The sequence below is a fragment of the Hydractinia symbiolongicarpus genome, chromosome 6 (genome assembly GCF_029227915.1).
Source record: "Hydractinia symbiolongicarpus strain clone_291-10 chromosome 6, HSymV2.1, whole genome shotgun sequence".
In the NCBI taxonomy this organism is placed as follows: Eukaryota; Metazoa; Cnidaria; class Hydrozoa; order Anthoathecata; family Hydractiniidae; genus Hydractinia; species Hydractinia symbiolongicarpus.
This window is the reverse complement of record NC_079880.1, coordinates 23,184,305-23,203,856: the sequence shown is the minus strand read 5'-3', so window position 1 is coordinate 23,203,856 and position 19,552 is coordinate 23,184,305. Positions and strand designations below refer to the sequence as shown.

The 19,552-nt window shown below is 34.2% G+C and overlaps 2 protein-coding genes and 1 long non-coding RNA gene across 3 annotated transcripts; all 3 read left to right on the top strand.

The window, feature by feature from the left end:
- Nucleotides 1-432: 432 nt before the first annotated feature.
- LOC130647675 (prenylcysteine oxidase 1-like) lies at nucleotides 433-7,521 on the top strand. The gene is made up of 5 exons (XM_057453613.1): nucleotides 433-739; nucleotides 4,420-4,580; nucleotides 5,006-5,225; nucleotides 5,550-5,725; nucleotides 6,099-7,521. The coding sequence occupies exons 1-5, from the start codon at nucleotides 561-563 to the stop codon at nucleotides 6,851-6,853; spliced, it is 1,491 nt and encodes a 496-aa protein (XP_057309596.1). The 5' UTR covers nucleotides 433-560; the 3' UTR covers nucleotides 6,854-7,521.
- A 759-nt stretch (nucleotides 7,522-8,280) lies between these two features.
- Nucleotides 8,281-14,188, top strand: LOC130647673 (putative mediator of RNA polymerase II transcription subunit 26). The gene is made up of 2 exons (XM_057453612.1): nucleotides 8,281-8,490; nucleotides 9,751-14,188. The coding sequence occupies exons 1-2, from the start codon at nucleotides 8,352-8,354 to the stop codon at nucleotides 14,100-14,102; spliced, it is 4,491 nt and encodes a 1,496-aa protein (XP_057309595.1). The 5' UTR covers nucleotides 8,281-8,351; the 3' UTR covers nucleotides 14,103-14,188.
- Nucleotides 14,189-16,012: 1,824 nt separating this feature from the next.
- LOC130647414 (uncharacterized) lies at nucleotides 16,013-17,805 on the top strand. The gene is made up of 2 exons (XR_008982852.1): nucleotides 16,013-16,736; nucleotides 17,349-17,805. It is a non-coding gene; the product is annotated as an uncharacterized LOC130647414 (long non-coding RNA).
- The last annotated feature ends 1,747 nt before the right edge of the window (nucleotides 17,806-19,552 follow it).

The window sequence follows — 19,552 nt, the reverse complement described above, 5'->3', positions numbered from 1 at the left end:
ACGTTTTTAATTTTTGAAAATGAAACAAGAAACTTTTGAGGAAAATGATTGACAACTTGTAATTTATCACAGAAAATTAGAAGATCATACGATTATTAGAACGGGAGTTATTATAATTTAAAGTTTATAAATTTTATAAGAGCTTGACTGCAATATTTACTGCAGTTGATTTGTGTGGTCATTTCTTCAAAGAGCACATTAATAGTTTGACAACTACCTATAGTCTAGCTATAGGCTATAGTACCAGTTGTACTTAGTGTACAAAAATGTGCATTATTCCATAAATTTTGATGCTGAATTCAAATAATGTTGTTCACATTTTAAGAGAACAGTTAGAAAATTCCGAACATGTTATCCTGGATACAAGAAAAAGTGTTATAGCTAATATTATTGGCTATGTATATATCTTATACTTTAATTTGTATCTTGAATTTTTAAAAATTTATTATAAAAATCCTTCCATATTGCATTCTCCTTACGTCAAAGCTATACTTCTTGAAATAGCAATTTCTTCCTTATTGTGTATTTTTTTGTTGTATTTGTATAGCATCTATTGCATTATGTTACAATTAAAAGTCTTTGCAACAAGCATTGCTTCTATTGGTGCTGGCTGGATTGTGTTCAATAAATCAAAATATCTGAAAGCTGAAGTAGAGCCAGAAGAACCCTTGGAAACAAAAAAGAAAATTGCAGTTATTGGAAGTGGCATAGGAGGGTCATCGACAACTTATTTTTTGAGGTTTGTTTTAATAACAAATTTTTTCGCCTGCAGTCAAACATGTTTGTGTGAAATCCAACAGATTTGCGTGAGTATTTATTTTGTAACACAAAGAAGAGGAACTTAATAAAACATAAATTATTAGCTTTCACACTTTCCATTGAATTTTTGTTTGTTTTGAGAGAAAAAAAATTAAGCTTTTGACTGTAATTCAAGACAGATCTCAAAGAAAAAATAATTCTACAAGGTTTGTTTGATTGCGGTTTATTGTTTAAAGATTTTGCACCAATTTCAACAAATATATCTAGTTTAATTGCTTTGGGTTCCAGAATACTAACACAAATTGATAGAAATAATGCATTTCTGTTGGAATTAGTAAATACAACACGTTCAGTATGCATAGATTATTTATGGAAAATGTTTTGGGGAATGGGTAGGAATGAAGGTGCCTCCTTCGTGCTTCTTCATATGTTTAAATATATAATTTAATCCTGAGCGTCAGGATATGACCCAATATATAATGCATATTCTGAGCGTCAGGATATGCATTATAGGCGTCTTCATGCCCTGAGCATCAGATGCATGTTTCCTATTCACATGATGACTACGCTAGAGATGCCCTGAGCGTCAGCGCACCTCAATGAGCGTCAGAAAATATAGTGAACACATGTATACACGCCCTGAGCGTCAGGTACGTTTCTACAATCACTTGTATCAACAAATTAATTGCCTAAGGGGCTGACAAAGGAGACCCGACATACCGCCAATTAAATTAGAGGCTACCTACAGACTCGTTGTTTCTACCTCTGGACTAAAACCCTGACATAACATAAGCCAAAATAAATGCCAGGGAAACAGAAGCAATTTGTCGAGTTGTGTTGTGCTGCACGCTCCCATAACAGCTGTGATGCAGTTGTCTTTAGTTGCATTGGAGACGTTCATGATAATTCAATTTCGATTCTGCTGCACTATGGCGATAAATTGAATTGATATCTCACATCCACCATTCGTAGTCGTGTGACATAAAAAAAAGAAAAATAGGTGAAGAAAATTAATATATAAAAAGGGTGGGAGGGTGGGTAACTGTAAACTGTAAGGTACATCTGAAGAACTTGGGCAGTGTGGGGTGTTGGGTTTTTATATGCAACCATTAATAATCAAGACCTGGGTAGGGCCCAGTTCCTTTACAGGCAAATAAAAGTAGTGTCTGTCCCTGGCAACCTTTAAGATCAGGTCTATAGATAGAAACCACCCCCACTGTGCCAGGTCCTACATGATATTCTCAATGACTAAGGTAAACCTAATATATACTAACCGCAATGCTAAGGAACTGTGCTTCTGTCACCACAATTAACATGAGCAAAACTTGCAGTTTAGCTCCATAACAATAAATGAACTAAAAACTGTATTTATATATATTATAAAGCTAACATATGGAACTCTAGTTTCTTCAACTGAACCAACAATCTTTATATATATAATCTTGTTAGGAAGAGATGCTTTTCCCCATTGTTCCATTAACAAATGAATACACCACACTCTCCATTATACACAAGCACATGTGGGAAAATTATAAAGATTTTTCTTCGAATTACAAAGGGCTTGCTTTGTTAAATACATATACCATGTAGTTTAGATCTAACATGCTGGCAGACTTCATCACTCTGAAGATTTCATATCATTTGTTTGACACTTTATGGATTCAGCTGTACTCCCACATTTTGCAGCCATAACTGTGCTTAGATTTGACCACATCATCTACACATTTATCTTTGATATTGCTGTGACAACACCATGTCAAGAAAAATGACCATGTTGCTGCCTGAAATATCATGTGGTGAAAGCTTGTTTGGATAAACATTCAACGTTTATGATAGAGGAAAACATTTCCATGGCATCATCGCCACGATTAATTTCTCAAAACCATTTATCGCATGAATGTTACCAGCCTTGCTTTAAAATTTCTCTTGTGTTTTGTTGCATAGTGGTGGTGTTTGAGGTATATATAAAAAGTTCTAGTTATAAGCAACTGATATGTTAGACACTTTTTCTGTTGAAAACAACTAGTGAAAGCAGCATGAGTTGATTTGTAAAACGCAACTAATTGTCTTTTGTTCTATCAGCTTGAAGCCACTAAGGACCATAGGAAAACACATTTCATTCAAATTATCAGTTCTAATACCAATGATCAGTTCCAAACTGAACAATACTGTAAAAAATTTTAACAGAAACCACATTTTCTCACCTCATACAATGTGTCACTCACACTTTTTACATTTTATCCTGAATTTTCTTGGAGACTTTACAGGCACTTAAAATTTTGCAAAAGTAAGTGCTTATCGACTATACAGTTAGTTAAAATTTTGAAAAAGGAAGTGTTTATCAGGTAGATTTGCCTCCTGACATTGCATAAAAATGCAGCCACATTTTTGCAGATGAAAAAAACAGTCATAAAACAAGTCTGCGTTAATCTTAAAAATTAGTTCTTTTTTTTGTTTTAAAGATACATTCCAATGCCTCTATAAATTATAAATCTATAACACCAGCAACTAGCTCCAATGTCTTGAAATAGTGGTTTGTTAGTCAATTCTTCTTCTTCACGTTTTCTTTTGATAGCAAATGATGACATATATAGTGGGTAACATGATTTAGGAAAAAATTCTAAAGTTAATTGAAGATTTGATGATAGAACTCTTAGTTTTTATAAAAAGTAAGGATCATCGTAATTCTTCAGAATGTCTACAGGAACTGAATCATGGGGAATCGAGAACACAAAGTATTTCAATTGTTAAAAAGGCAATTAATGAGATATGTTAAAAGGAAAAACTTTTTTCTGTTTTATAAAAAATCACTAAAAATCACCAAAGTGCCTTCCCTTTGTTATTTGTGATGGACTAATAATACCTACCTGATAAAGCGTAGCACTACTGCACTAAAAAAGATCAGAACATGTACAATCAGGGGAAATGCCATCACATTTCTAAATCGAATTGAGATAATTTTGTTTTGTTTATTTTTTTTAAATTTTCTATTAGATATGACAACATATTTACCACTCTTTTAGGCATAAAAGTAATAAAAGAAGGATAGGGGTGGGGGGTAGGCAATTTCTGAAATTAGAAGGGGCTGGAATAGTGTAAGTGTATTTATGCCCAGGGTATATATAATAACAGGCAAAATTGAGTACCATAATATTTATGTATGACAAGTAAACCTTTTGTATATTAATAAATAAGTGCATGCAGAATATTATGAACCCTGGTATAATTCCTTTGTTAACAGGGAAACCTACAACTGGTGCATTAAGATGTTTACTATTACGGCACCAACGTCATCAAAATCTATGTGCAAAAACATTTTGATACATAACAAATTGATTTAATACTTTAAGGATTTAATAAACATACTCAAAATATATATATACCATAGTGGTATGTCGTTAAAGACTTTTTTCGAAAGATATTGAGACAAGATAGAGAAATGGCAATAATTAATGCTGCAAAAGTTAGGGAAAAGATCGAAATTGCAAACATTTATTTTCGTAAACCTTTGATTTGCAAACATTTTGACGCATTCTTTTATCAGCATTCATTTTCGTACCATACTTTATGTTTTACTAGCTTAAAATCTTTTTATAAATTATATATATGTTGGAAAATATGCGCTTGTTATGATGATCCTCCTCGTATGTCTATGCTTAGGGAGTTGCTGGGACCGTCTGCCCAAATAGATGTTTATGAACAATACGAAAGAGTTGGCGGTCGTGTTAATATTGTTGAATTGAATGGTCATACAATTGAATCAGGTGGTACAATTATACATGATTCAAATAGATATATGGTGAATTTTACAGATATTTTAGGTATGTTAAAACATTGTTGTGTATTTTTCATATTTATTTTCTTATTTTCACAGCCTAGCATAAGAATTTTGCAGATTTTACTGCATCAATCATATTTATTTGATTGCAACTTCGCTCTTCAATAGTTACAATTTATGATGTTATTAATGTCCTAGTACAAAAATTTGTTGAAAGAAAGTTAACCAAATTTATTATAGATCATTTGACAAAAGCAAATGATCCTTTGCATTATTTTCAATAGCCTTTCAAGATTTGCGCAAGGAAAGGAACAGGTTAACCCCATAATCTCTGATGATAATATTTATGGCACGGTCAAAAAAATATCAAAATTAGTTACCAATAAACATCTGTGTACTTCTAAATGACATGTGCAACAATCATCTTGATTAAGGAAATAAAAACCTAACATTGACCCTTATTTGTAGGATTGGAAAGATTCAAAGCATTGGATGTCCCTAACCGTCTTGGCATATACAATGGGAAGGATTTTGTGTTCCTTGAGAGTAGTATTACCTTGTTTAACAAAATCAAAATGATGTGGAGATATGGTGTGTTTAGCTTGTGGAACTTGGATAAATCCCTATCAAAAATGCTGACAGACTTTCAAAACATCTACACTTTACAGAATGATGGAAAAGCATTTAGGTAGCTACTTATTCTTTTTAAAATTGAAAATATTAGGATCAGAACTTTATTTATATTTATGGGCAAAACGTTTTTTAAAAACTATTTTTTTCAAGTTGCTATTCCTAAGACACTAAGAAAACAAAAGAAAATCGCTCTCTTGCCTAAATTTGACAAACCGAATTCCAGTATTCGCGAATGTTGCATAATGTATTTTTAGGTGCTTTAAGTCCCTAAAGTGTCTGTAAAAATCTTGCACATTCGTTAGCTATTCTGCAGTTAACCCTGAATTATGAATAAGAAAGTTTAAAAGAAGCCCTGTTTTTGCATGTTTTATCTTTTTAGCAACGTCCATGACATGCTTCGTGCAATGGGTGGAGAAGAGTTTGTTGAGTATACTAAATTGACAGCCGAGGAGGTCATGACAAGGAATGGTATTGGTGGAAGGGTGATTCAAGAGCTTGTCACTGGAGTGACGAGATGTAACTATGGACAGGATGGTGGTGTCAACGGATTTACAGGTGTTTATTTGTTTGTTTGTTTTGTGTTTGTTTATTATTTGTTTTGTTTATTTATTTGTATTAAACTCTTTTTGTTCTGTGATTTAATTGTGGTTTTAGTTTGCGTTATTGTTTTTCTTTAAGTTTTTTTGTTCCATCTCGCGGGCTTTTTTATTGTTATTACTAGTATTTGTGCATTCCTCCGCCTGTTTGTCCGACCGACCGACCGACCGACCGACCGACCGACCGACCGACCGACCGACCGACCGACCGACCGACCGACCGACCGTCGGTCTATTTGTCCGCCCGTCTAGCTATTTTATTTTATTTTTTTTAGATTTTTTTTGTTTTCTTTCCACGTATTTGTTTCTTTGATAAGTTAATTTTTGCTTAGGTTATGTTTCTATGGCTGGTGCACAGCCAGGCGATTTATTCTCTGTGAAAGATGGTAACTTTCAAGTGTGTGAACGACTTCTTAAGCATTCGAATGCTAATGTTTATCTGAATCATCGAGTTAATTTTATAATAAAAGAGCTTGAAGATGGAAACTTAAGATATTACTTGCAAAATAAAGATGGTGAATCGGAAGCATATGATGCTGTTGTCGTGGCGGCGCCGCTGGAAGTACCGCAGTGCTATTTTGAATGTAACAAATGTAGTAATTGGCCAGATAAAGCGACATTAGGTCGTCACCAAAATACCGTTGCTACATTTGTTCAAGCATATATTAATTATAAACGCTTTGGATTCGAGAAACCGGAGGACATGCCCACTGATGTTTTCACGACAGAGAGTGAAAATGTTCCGTTCTCCACCATTGGAATGCAGCTCGATGTAACAGGAAAACGAATCGAACCGCCGTTATACAAACTTTTTTCCCGTCAATTACTTACCGATGACGAAATCAAAGAGTACTTTATAATAGACGAAAAAAACGGCACGAAACGTGTTGCTGTTAGCTGGTTGGCTTACCCGCACTACACTCCTCCTGAAGTGTTCACATCTTTTGTCTTAGATACTGGTGTGTTTTATGTGAATGCTATTGAGAGAGCGGCCAGTGCGATGGAGATGAGCGTGATTGGAGGTAAAAATGCTGCATTGCTGGTGAATGATTACTTAGCTGTTGAGAATGCGCAGGAGAGTTCGTAGAAATTGCAATTTTTAATTTGAATTTGCGTTGTTAGTCCTCGAATTTGATTGACGTGTGTGGTGTATATATTTTTTATTATGACTCTCCGTACAGATCTACAGATAACGTGTTTTAACATTAAACACTGGCTTAATTATAATTACACTTGTGAGTCGTGAAGACAGACGGAGTGTAAGTTAAGATGAAATATAGTACTCTAGTAGTCTCCTTAATCCATTTCTTCTCAAAATATCGTAAAATCGTCCATTCAAAAAAAAAAATTTCGAAATACCTAAAAATGACTGATTCGCGAAAATTTATCTTAACGGAATTCGCTAAACTTAAGGGTTACCTTTTGTTAATTACAGACAAAGATTGGCGTAACACAGAAAAATTTAGTCAGGAAAGCTGTATTAAAACTATTCCCATTTCTTAATTGAGTCGTACTTCTATGATTGATCCACAAATCTTCCCTATGATAAAGAGAAGTTAATCTTCTCTGAGAAATCCATTAACAACATTTAGCGTAATCATACTGTTGAAATGAGGTGACAATTCAGCTGTAGGATATAAAGAAGAAGAAGTTCAATACTTTTTTTAATATTTGTATGAAATAAAATGTATTTAAAGTATAAAAAAATAGTTTTGTATGTAGTTAGAAATTATTTTATAATTCTTCTTAAAATAACGGTTCTATTTCTTACCATATACCGCTAAATAAACAAAAAAATCATATGTTGTTGCACATTCTCAAATTTTCCTATAATGTCAACTTTAAGTAGATTAAAGCTCACGTGGATTTAATCGTTGGTGAGAAAAGTTTAATTTAACACAGATGGAATAAAGCGGACTAAAAATGTAGAAATCAATGCTTGAACCAAAATTGGTGATGAAAATTGGTTGTTGTTTTTGGAAACAGTTAGATGAGTTAAATTTGCGGGGGGTGGGGGGGGGTGTTAACTTTTCAAATGTGATAATGTAGGGTGGATTTCAATTTAGGCTACCAGTGTCAAAAAATCACCAAATATTGCTTACATTTAAAGTTTACGTTTTTCGACTACGAGAGCAAACAACAAGCTTTACAAGTTTACCATGAGAGCAGCAAATAGCAAATTATCAAATGACAAGTACCTTTAATTTTAATTGGTAGGTAAGAAAGAATTTTAAAATTATGCACATATTTAAAATCGGTAAACTCAAAGTACAAAATCATGCCCTTTTTAAAATTTAATTTAAAGTCATTCTTATTTACACAAGCATAAAAATTATTTGAATCCTCCAAAAAATTAAAGATTCCAATAATGTTCCAACTATAATTACTACATTCCCGTTGCCCTTCATTTATGTATTTATTAACCATGTAGCTGCCAGCAGAGATTTATCACAATGTTGTTTCACGCATCATTGCGTCCACTCATATGCCGCTTAATTAAAACAATCTGTATTCAGCATTAAAACCTAGAAGGGAAACCAGAAAATCAAAGCTATCAAATGTATCTTTAAATTATAGTAATAATAATGAAGAACGTCAAGTACTTTTGGGCTTTTTTAGTACTTCCGTTGATCAATTGCGCATTACAAGAAGGAGTGACAGAATTTTATGACGCAGATGGAAGTCCAGTGCATATGATAGTATCTGGAAGCGTTTTAGTGACAGGTAAAAGAAAAACGTTTTAAAGAATTTTTTTATAATTTAACACCGATTTAATATTCATGAATATTTACTCAACCTAACTTTTTCAGTTCGAGGAAACTGCTGTCAGTTAGTTTTTGTAAAAAGAGCTCTGTTTGTAGTGTTAGTACGCGTTCTCCACTTTTTAGGCAACTGTACCGTTATCTGTGATATTTTAATGAAATTACTGTTGTCCAAAATTGCACGACATTACCTCTGCTGCAGCTATTTTTTCTTTTTCATGTATTTAGTCATAGCGGGAAAAATTGTCAAATTGTCGCTTAGTGCGAGTGATTTTAGCCGGTTTTGTTTTTTAAAAAAGTTTGTTTAACGTTCTTCTCAGCACAAACTTTATCGACAACTCAATTCCATTAAGTTGCTTGTCAAATCATGCATTTGCTCAATGTTGTTTAATGTCACTCGTTCTGAGCTGTAAGAGCTGTATTGCCAATAGTCGTGTTGACTACGATGAATGCAGCAAATCTTCAACCGCTGTCCGCCAGTAAAGCTGTGAATTCTAATAATGGAGAGAAAGAAGTAACATAAAATTATAGACAAGTTACCTCCAAGTTTTGTAGCTATAGAAAGAGTGTTGCCATTTCTTTGCCTTTCTTATTCTGTTTTTTTGCCAGCAATGATTTCGTAAATGATACCAAGCTTATTACTTTACATTTTAGCAACTGTTGAAAGAAACTGTCGCGAACGGAAACTTTTTCAAATTGGGCATTAAAAAAATACATTTGCTCAAGTTCGCGTTTGACAAACCGCTAGTACTTGACTTACTACTAAAAATATGCGTCAAAATCGATAGTAAAGTTGCTTAACGATTGCTGGAATGTTTAAGTTTATAAAAGTGCTTTGTTTAAAAAGGGTTATGTTTAAGATGGCCGAAAACTACAAGTGCTCACACTAAATTCTATACACAAAGTAATTATATATTCGCTTTAAAATCGAGAAAGAATGCTGTTCTATAAATTTAGTATATAGAGTATAAACTGTTATCCTATTGAGCATCAAGAGAAGCTACACATTGCCAAAAACAATGTAATCTCGGCAATGCCTTGCCAAAACCGTTGCTTATCTCCTACATTACTTATACTGCAGTTGTTTAGAAATCTTCTAGATGTTAGTCCAGTTGCTTAAAAAGTTAGTTGCCTATAAAAAATACGCGTATCTACGATGTAAATAATAAAACTCGTTTCTTATTCACATCTTTCCATTTTTTGCAATTTCATTTTATTTTAGATGAACCACATCGTTCGTCCAGAAGCCGTATTCCTCATACTCCTGAAAGGACGCGACCAAAAAACTCTGAAGACATTCAGCGTGTCACTTTAAGTCAGGAAAATGCATCGAAACGCCATTTACACAAACACCATAAAAAACATCTACCATTAAAAAAGGACGACATCGACGAGCCGACAATCATAATCGTGAACAAAAGAGATCGTGATAGAGTTAATCGTCATCATCACCATCATCACCATGGACACGTATCGGTTATAAGTGCAGTGCGTGATACTATACCAAAGAAAGCCGTCAGACCCATTAAAAAGACCTTGTATCCTCCTCCATCTAACTTGTGGCAAATTAATGAACAACTAGCTGAAACTGAGGAAAAGTTAAAGGCATCCGGAAAGTTGTACGGTTTTGTGAATCCCAAAGATCAAATAACGTTTGATGCACCAGATGAATTGTCGTTTGCAGAAGACAATCTCCATCCTGAAATTGAGACTCCGGATGATTCAAGCAAATTTCGCACGAAAGAAACAGTGCCAAAGGCAATTCCTGGCACCAACGAGAATAGCAAAATTCTAAAGGTACCTTCTTATATGTCCATGCGATCTTCAAGGTTAATCTCACACGAGAATCCTAAAAATTTAAACATAGATCCCGCATCACCTGATATTAAAATTGTGGACTCTACAGCAACAGAAAGAGACAAACAATTTGAACCTAGGATTGAGAATGAAAAACATATCGAAGCACCAAAGACCGAAAATGATGTTATCGTTGCTGCATCCAATACCGAAAGTGAAAAACACGAACAAGCTCAGAATGATAGTCCTCACGAAACACCAAGACCGCATTATAGTGAAGAGAAGGAGCAAGAAGCGCCCCATGCTGTAGAACAGTCGCCCGAGGAACAACAACAGTCACCACTACCACAGGAAAAGGAAAAAGAGTTTAAGCAATTCAAGGAACAACAGAATGTAGAACCCCCGAAAAAAGAAACACGTCTGCAGCAAAATAAAGAGCAACCACAAGCAAACATCGAGCAACTACAGGCACCTGCAGAGTCTCAACAACCCTCGAAATCATCTGCTGAGGTAGAATCCTCAGATGTAAAAATGAAAGAAACATTTGACAAAAAACCATTAAAAATCATAGATAGTCCTAAAAATAAGGCAAATGATAAACTTCAAACTGAATCTGCTGAGAAGCAGTCCCAGAAAATTGCTTTGACTAACTACATGCAGGCTCTTAATAACAAAATGAAGGAAATAAAAAAGCTAAAAAATGCCTCCGAAGTTCTTCTTAATGTTCCAAAACCAGTACCACACTCACAAGAAAATCTAGAAGACGAAAAATCGTACGCAAATAGCTTTCAAGAGAAATTTTTAAAACTGTATTCTCCTGCACAGCTTGAAGACGCTAAAGCACGTGAGCAACAAAAGCATGCACAGGATCAAGGTTTTATTGAAAAGGAAAAGCCAGAACTTAAAAAGGATCAATCTAGCGTGAAAGATGGTGGCGTTTTGTTTTTAGGTAACGAGCCAGCATCAACTTTTCGACCACACGTAAAAGCACTAGTTGTGCAAACTAAATTAAATTCAGTAAATTTTGATGATAAAGAGGCTAAAGCAAAAGAGGCAGAGACGAAATCTCAACAAAGTATTTCAAAGAATCAAGGAACCAGTGAAGTCCAGCCACATGTAATGCAGCAGCAGCCTACAAGAAAAATTCCTGAAAATGAAGTTGAAAACCCTGCAGGCTTTGCTTCTTCTCAGCCTGACCAAGAAGGAAAGATTGAACTACAACCTGCTTATCTGGCATCATTTAAGCAACACCTTGCCAAAAATATTCAAAGTAAATTGGGCAAGTTAGTTCAAGCTGACGAACAAAAAGCAAACCAAGGTATGAATAGACAAGAACAGGGTGAAGAAAATGCTGCAGCGCAAGAAAGCAACAAAGAAGAGGTCACTGAAACAGAAAAGGAAAATTTAGAGAAACAAGCTATGTTAATAAAATCTCAAATGAAAGAAAAACTAAAAGCACAAGCGCAAAATTCAAGAAAAAATAAAGAAAACCAGGAAGACGAATATGAGGAGCAAAAGTTAAGCAAAGGAAAAGCTCAACAAAAACATCATTTAAATGTAGTGTATCCTAGTCCAAACTTTAACGAATTTCACTACGCTGCGCAAAATTTAGCAAAAAACCAACCAGATGAGGATGAAAATAATAACTTAGTGAGATTTAATGACAATAGAAACGCATCTCCATTAGAGGCTATTCCTCCACAAGAAAGTCCACATGTTCCAGAGCTTGTAAAACTCACGCAAAAATTAAAATTGAATGCTGACGATGATGTTCCTGATGTTGTTGATAATCAAAACGAAAAATTAGTATCCGCAAGAAAAAATCCTGAAAATGATCAAATTACAATCACTGCTGATCCAGCACCAGAAGGCGAGCAAAAGGCACACCATTTTCAAAAGCCAGCTGCACTAACACACGAAGCAGTGCAAAATGTACAGAGCACATCTCAGTTGGAGCCATCTGCAGAAGAACTTACGGTCACTCAAGGAAAACCGGAACCATTAGTTGCTAAACCGTCGGAGACACTTGCAGAGGAAGCTTCAATTCCTCAGGAGAAACCAAAACCGTTATTTGCGAAACCAATAAAACCAAAAACTTTTCTTCTTGCAGATCCTAATGTCAAGTTGCCTTTAAAACAAGCTGATATCAATCGGATCAAAGCTGCGCAGTACATTTTAAATAAGAACAGAAATGCAATAAAAATGTTGAATGAACCAGTACAGTTTCAAGTTCCCGTTGATGTACCTTCACAAGATGAAAATGGAAAACAACAAATTCAAGCTAGTTCTTTACAATCTCCTCCTAATCCAGAGTTAATTGAAGCTGCGACAAACCATCAGCAAAATGTACTTAGTGATGCAAAGGATCAAAAGGAGAAACCAAATGAATCTTTAGAGGATTTATCCAATATTGATGCCACCGCTGCGGTAAAAATAATGAGTAACCAGCAACCTGCTGAACTTACCAGTGAAGAACCATCTATTACCACAAAACCATTATATGATAAAGCCCAAGCTCCTCCACATCCAGACCCAAAAGAGAAAACTGTATTTGGTGAGAAGATAGCCAAAGCTCCTGAAGTAAGTAACGCAAATGCTGCTTCATTTAAAACTCAGCTAGGAAATAATGACCAGTTTGATGATATGCCAGCAGGTGTAAATCAACATGCACCATTATCGGCAGATATTTCTAGAGCACCTTTTGTCAATGCACAATCACCACAAATATCTACAGAACCTGATGTATGGCCAGCTGGCGTTAATCCAGGTGCATTACTGTCATTCCAAATGTCCAATCAGGATAGAATAACTCCCGAGAAGGGAAATCTACGAGGTAAAATTCATACAACAGCTGATAATTTGAAAGGTCTCAGAATCAATCCACAGCGTTACAACCCAAAAGTCTTGCGTAATATATATCCTCAGCAAAACTTAAACAAAATCAAACAGGTTCCGATTAAACAAAACAGTGTAATGTCACTTATAAAGCCGCGCATTCCAACAGGTCCAAGTATAGCTTACAATCAAATGTTGCCACCAGTAGTCAGAGGAGTTTATTCTTCCAGTAAATCAAAGTCACAAGCTAAAGCGTCGTCTTCTTCATCTTCTAGTGCAAGTAGCAACACCAATGCAGCTGTACAAAACGGCAATAAAGCAAACACCAAAGCCCAAACTGGTGCTACAGCGAGACATCATGAAAAAAAACCTGGCCCAAACTACGGATACGGTTCTGGTAGTGGGTATGGATACGGTAAAACTAGTTATGGATGGGGAGGTGGTGGCGGATGGGCTGGTCAGCCACCCCCTAAAGGTATGCCACTTCCGGGGTATCCTTCCAACGTTCCAGCACAGATACCTGGATATCCAGATGCAGGTAGTATTGGAAAGTATCCAGGACAAGGAAGTGCTGCTTCCCAGCCGAGTCAACAGCAACCTATGAATCAAAACCATCAGTCCTCAGTTGCTGTGGGACCTGCTTCTTCACCGCCAGGTTTTGCAAACATTAAACAACCAGTTAAAACCAAGCAAAATAAATTGAACGAAAAAATGAACAAACCTGCCATAGCGGACAAACCAAAGAAAGTTGGTAAAACAACAAGCGTAAAAATTATGAAACAAAAAACAAAAACTATGAAGAAAATTCAAAAGCAAAATAAATTTGAGAAACTAAAAACATCTAAACAAATGCGACCAAATCTGTTGCCAATGGCAGAAAGCAAACCTCAACATCGTATGGGAGGTCCAAAATCAGTACTACCAGACGAATATGATAAATAGTAACAAATTTCTTGTGATCACCATTTTCTGGTGTACTGTTTCTCTTGATATTTTTTAGCTGTAAATGAATAAATATTTTTGTAAAATTGGCATGTTTCTTTATGTGTGAACTCCCAGAGTTAATTAAGTTGTTTAGGAATATTAGCGTTGAAGTTTTGTAGATTTATTAGCTACAATTCTTCTCGTTGTATTGCAACTAAACTAATGAGGTGTACATTCAATTTTGTCAGTTTACAAAACACAAAGTGGGAATCTGAAACATTTTTTCGATTTTTTTCAGAACCTTTTCTTTAAAAAATGGCTAAATTTGTGAAATGATATACTTTAATGCGAATGAAAAAATTCTGTTAATTGGTAAAAAAGAATGTGAAATCTAGTTCCCGCAAATTAGAAATTTGAAGGCTGTCGTCATTATCAAAGGACCTTTAAAGGTGTACTAGTGGATATGCTTTTCTTTCCTTCGCGAAAACTAGTACAATTTTTTTTGCAAACAGCCGTTCAAGAAAATTGGATAAATCATAATGAAAATTGGCATTTTTGGGTATTAATATTCGCGTTATTGGGCAAGCAAAGAAAATTTGTTATATAAGTCGTGTTTCTGTTCTCTTTAAGAAATGTTCACGGTACACATATGAAGAATCAATCTAATTCCAGCTTAAACTTTGTGCCATGAACCAAACTGTTCACGTTTCAACAACTTTTTTGAGGCGCGTTTGTAATACTTTGTTTAGAATAATTGGGATCAAAACTGTTGTTGCAACAAAAGCAGTTGATCTTTTTTTTTTTGCGGGAGCAAAGAACATACCGCATTGTAATAATCACGAACTAACAAGCGCTCCTACAAATACGCAACAAAAATTTCAATAAGCTGCTTCCTCGCTTAGCGGCGAAGAAAAGAACAAAAAAATCTTACATATGTACCTAGGAAACGAGTTTTAGACGTCAGAAAATTTAGGATATTTAGAATATATTTCCGTAACAACAAAAATTTCTTTTTTTTTCAACAAAGCGGGCACTTAACGTATTATTATTGTTCTTGAGAAAAATGTGATGTGTTCTTTGTATGCAAACTTAAGTGTACAGTCACGTGTCACGATAACGGTCATTTCTATCAGTTGTCATTGAAATTAATAAAACACATTATCACTGCACCAATACATTTTAAATATACGGGGTCATTTCACAAAACTTAAAAATTGATTTACAGCTGTTCATGGCGCGAGGGATATGATACTTATTGACTTCTTGTATTTATGAATTAGACACCTGCATGTAAAATAATTAGGAAAGTCATTAGGATTATTCTTAGGACTTGAAACGAACAACACAACCTTACTTGCGTCTGTGTTGGTGTATCTGTGACTGTGATCATTTCATTTTCATGAGATTCTTCTAGAATGTTCGGAAGCGTCTACAATGCCTATAAAACTCTTCTGTAAAAATTTTTTGTTACGTTTTTCTGGCTCAGAAAATGTCATGTGATAAAATAAGGCATTATCATTACCTAAGAATGTTAATGTACGTAATTTATGGCCCGAGTTATGTATATCGCAGGGAATCCAGTGAATTCAAAGTTATTTCTGGCTTTTAAATTGCATTTCCAAAAACCATTTAATAAAAAACAATATTTTTTAAGGATGAAGCTTCTAAGATAACTTCATTTTTGTGATAGATCTGAGAAAATGACTTAAGTTTATTTCAAATTCGCCAACTTTACATCAGAACATAGTTTATATTCGCACGGATCTTATAACCAGTAAATTTGATGATTTATAGGTTGTCTGGAATTTGTGTGTCACCAGGTACGTTCTGCACGACTTTTAATGATTATGATGTTACATATCAGAGAAATCTTCATTTTAAATTCAGAATGGTATCTTAAATAATCCCTCTCACTTGCCTAAATATGACTGAAAAATTAAAATTTGACATAAATAATCAAATCAAATTTCCACAGCGTATCAACTTAATAATACATAATTAAAATACATGTTATACATGTGAAATATTAATTTCTAAAGAATCAAAAATAACGTTCAATTTGTAGCTTCCATACAACTGAAATGAATATTAGATTTTACTTGTTAAAAACTTTGTTATGAGAGGATGGCAGTATGTGAAAAGATTATCCATAAAGAAAAAGTTGAAATATTATTAAGTTTGTGTTTGGAAAATATTAATTGCTAGGTTGTGCTTGCTAGATCTATACTATTATTAACGCGATATATTTAAAAAAACTTGGAAGACATCATCACTGTCAGGTTGGGTTCCAACTTGAACAAAACTGCTCGATTCTATCGACGTCCATTGATGGAAAAGTAGGATCGCTTCCTAATATTGTCGATTAACGTTGATTCAATCATTTTAATTTAAGTGGAAACTTTATATCCTATTTTTTAAAAAATTAAGGGAACTGTGGGGTCTTTTTTTGGTCCAATTAACATCGTGTATTGACAACAGACGCAAATAGCTTACCCGGATGATATGCATATGGAGATAAAGATTTATCAAAGCACGTTAGTGTGATAGTTGTCTACTCAAACATTCTTACCAATGGTTATCTATAAATTCAAGCTATTTGGATAAACGAGTGTCTTTAACGTCATTGTCACGCATAGTGCAACGAGTTTAAATGTTAGTTAAGTGTCATCTCAGTCTTATGGGTTTACTTACTAATGAACGTTGGAAACAGGCCTGTCTGGCTATCCAATGATGCATATAAAATCCTGCTTAGATAATCATGTAACGTTTGGCAATATTTTTAATAAATTTCTAATTATTAATTGCGAAAACTCTTTAAATTTTTATTAGCCAAAATTATCACGTTTTTTTTAGTTTTACCAATTTCTTATGCTTTCGGTCATCTATTATTAAATGCTTATCAATCGCTTTCTAATAAATACGTAGCTTCCTAGTATTACATTAGTATTACATCTCTATCAAACTCTATTGACAAAGAACAAAAAATTACACACTTAGCTGTACATTCGGATCGAGGGAGATCTTTTTGAGTCTCTCTGAGTGGAATTAGCTGTAGCGACATAGAAAGGTTATTATTAATGATCAGTGATTCCCTTCCTCTTCTCTTACCCCCCTCCTATCGATCCTAAGAACCAACATTATTGACTAAATCCTGTTAAGTAGCCAACTTTAATCTGATTACATTGTTATCATTTTGTTCTTGATTGCAAAATGATTTTATTGTTTCTGCAAATAAATTAATTGCTGCGAATTTTTTTAACTTAGATTAGAAAAGATCGAAAGTAGTTAATAAATACTCAATAAGAAAAAGAAAAGACAACACAAAACAAAGTCGTAGATAAAATAGACAGACCAATAAAACGAAAACGAAAAAGAAGAAGTTGACAAAGAAAACACAAAAGTGAAAGAGAGTAAAGAAAGTGCATATTATAGTACTACCAACAAAGGAACAGAACATATTACACAGGATCCGTAGAAAATGTTTGGAAATCGTGCTTATAAAGATTGTTTAGGGTCGATCACACGTGACCCTACCAGTTTTTTAGTGTTTGGGGCGGTAGTGTTGTGTGTTATAACGCCAGTGTTAATACTGAGTGAAATTATGTGTCTACCGATGTGCTTTTGGTGTGCTCCATAGCGGATGGAAAAGATAAGACAATTATTTATTTATTTTAAAGTAGTAATAACCATTTGTTATATTATGAAAAAATGTTTATAATAATAGTTGTTGTTTTTAATGACTTTTCTAATTTGATTATTCTCATTTTCTTTTTATTTCATTCCTTTACTTTGGTTATCAGTGTAGCAGTTTTTCAGGTGTCTGAATACAAAGCGAGGCGTGTTCGATAGTATCAATAGAATGGTTTCAAAACTCTTAGTTAGATAAAGCAACCTTTCAACTTCTTTGCCATCCACATTTCAACATTAAAATCTAGCTATATTTCGACCAAAATCTAGCTACATTTCGACACAAAAAGCCATATTTTAACACGAAATCCACACTAAACATTAACATTCACCTCTTAACAAGAAAATCCACATTTCAAAAGTGGACACAATACGAAGCCTTTTACAAAAGAATACAGAAGTGATTGTGTTGATGATTTTCCGCAATAACATATCTTGGGAATTCTTTTCCCAAGCATGTGACGAAAATTTATGGACCTCCACTTAGAAAGCATCTTTGTGCAAAAATTTAATATTACAATAAAATCGTTACAAAGCGTACACCCTGGAAAGTAGATATCTTTTAGTCGGTCGCGGAATTATTTTGTTGCATGAATTAAGTCTATTTAACTTTGATAATTTCTACAGCTGTATACAAACATCGAAGTATAAAAACTGCTAAAATTGATTACCCAATTAGAGTCCCAGAAATAACCTCTCACAACTGTAAATCTTGAGATGTTCTAAATACCGATGTGTTATTATTTTGTCAAATTTAAATTTCTGCAACACACTGACTATTATTTAGAACATTGTAATCAGTGAGCTCTTCTCCATAAACTATATTTAAAATCGCTAAATTCATTTTGGTACGAATGAGTGGCGCAAATGTTAAGACACAAGGACTAGTACCATTACAGAAACAATGAAATGTAATTTTTGAAACTGTTTTTACCCCTTCAGCGCGCGTTATAGACTTGAATTGGTATGGCAGTAGAAATGACTAATTCGTGTTAATTTTAAAATAAGGCGCCAGCACGCCAGACACACTCTTTGCGCAGCTTAAGCAGTCCTGCTTGGATTGGTACCACAGCAAGACATGACAAATTCGCAGGATTGATAAAAACATTTGCAGTATCTATATTAATGTTCTTGAAGCGAAGTGAAGCTAGTATAGTACAATCGCCTACATTAGTAGGCAACTTTCGTCTGTCTCTCTGTTTGTCAGGTAAAGTGGATGTGTTCATTTTCCTTAAAAAAAGCCGTAGTAGTATTTTTTTTTGTCCAGCAAAGCCGCGAGTTTTGTTTGTTTACGTTTTGCAGTTGCGTAATGAAAACAAAGAGCTTTTCTTTGCCGAATTAAACCACGTGATTAAATAAAGAGATTTTATTTATTGAATTAAATCACGTGATTAAAATAAAGCAATTTTATTTGCCGAATTTTCCAAGTTCAGGAAGTTTTAAAAGAAGATTTACTTTTAAGGAAGAAACTTTCGCTGTAGTGAAAGAAAGTTTTGCATCTCGCGGGAAAAAACTTTCGCGGACGAGCAATTTCGGAAATTTTTTACGGTAAAAAACTTTCGCGGACGAGAAATTTGGAAATTTTTTACGGGAAAAAACTTTCGCGGACGAGCAATTTGGATTTTTTTTACGGGAAAAAACTTTCGCGGACGAGCAATTTGGAATTTTTTTACGGGAAAAAACTTTCGCGGACCGATAATGAAGTATTAAAAAAACAATATAAAACAAAGGACATGAATGTTGTAACTATTTTATCACAAAAAAAAATATATATACTATAT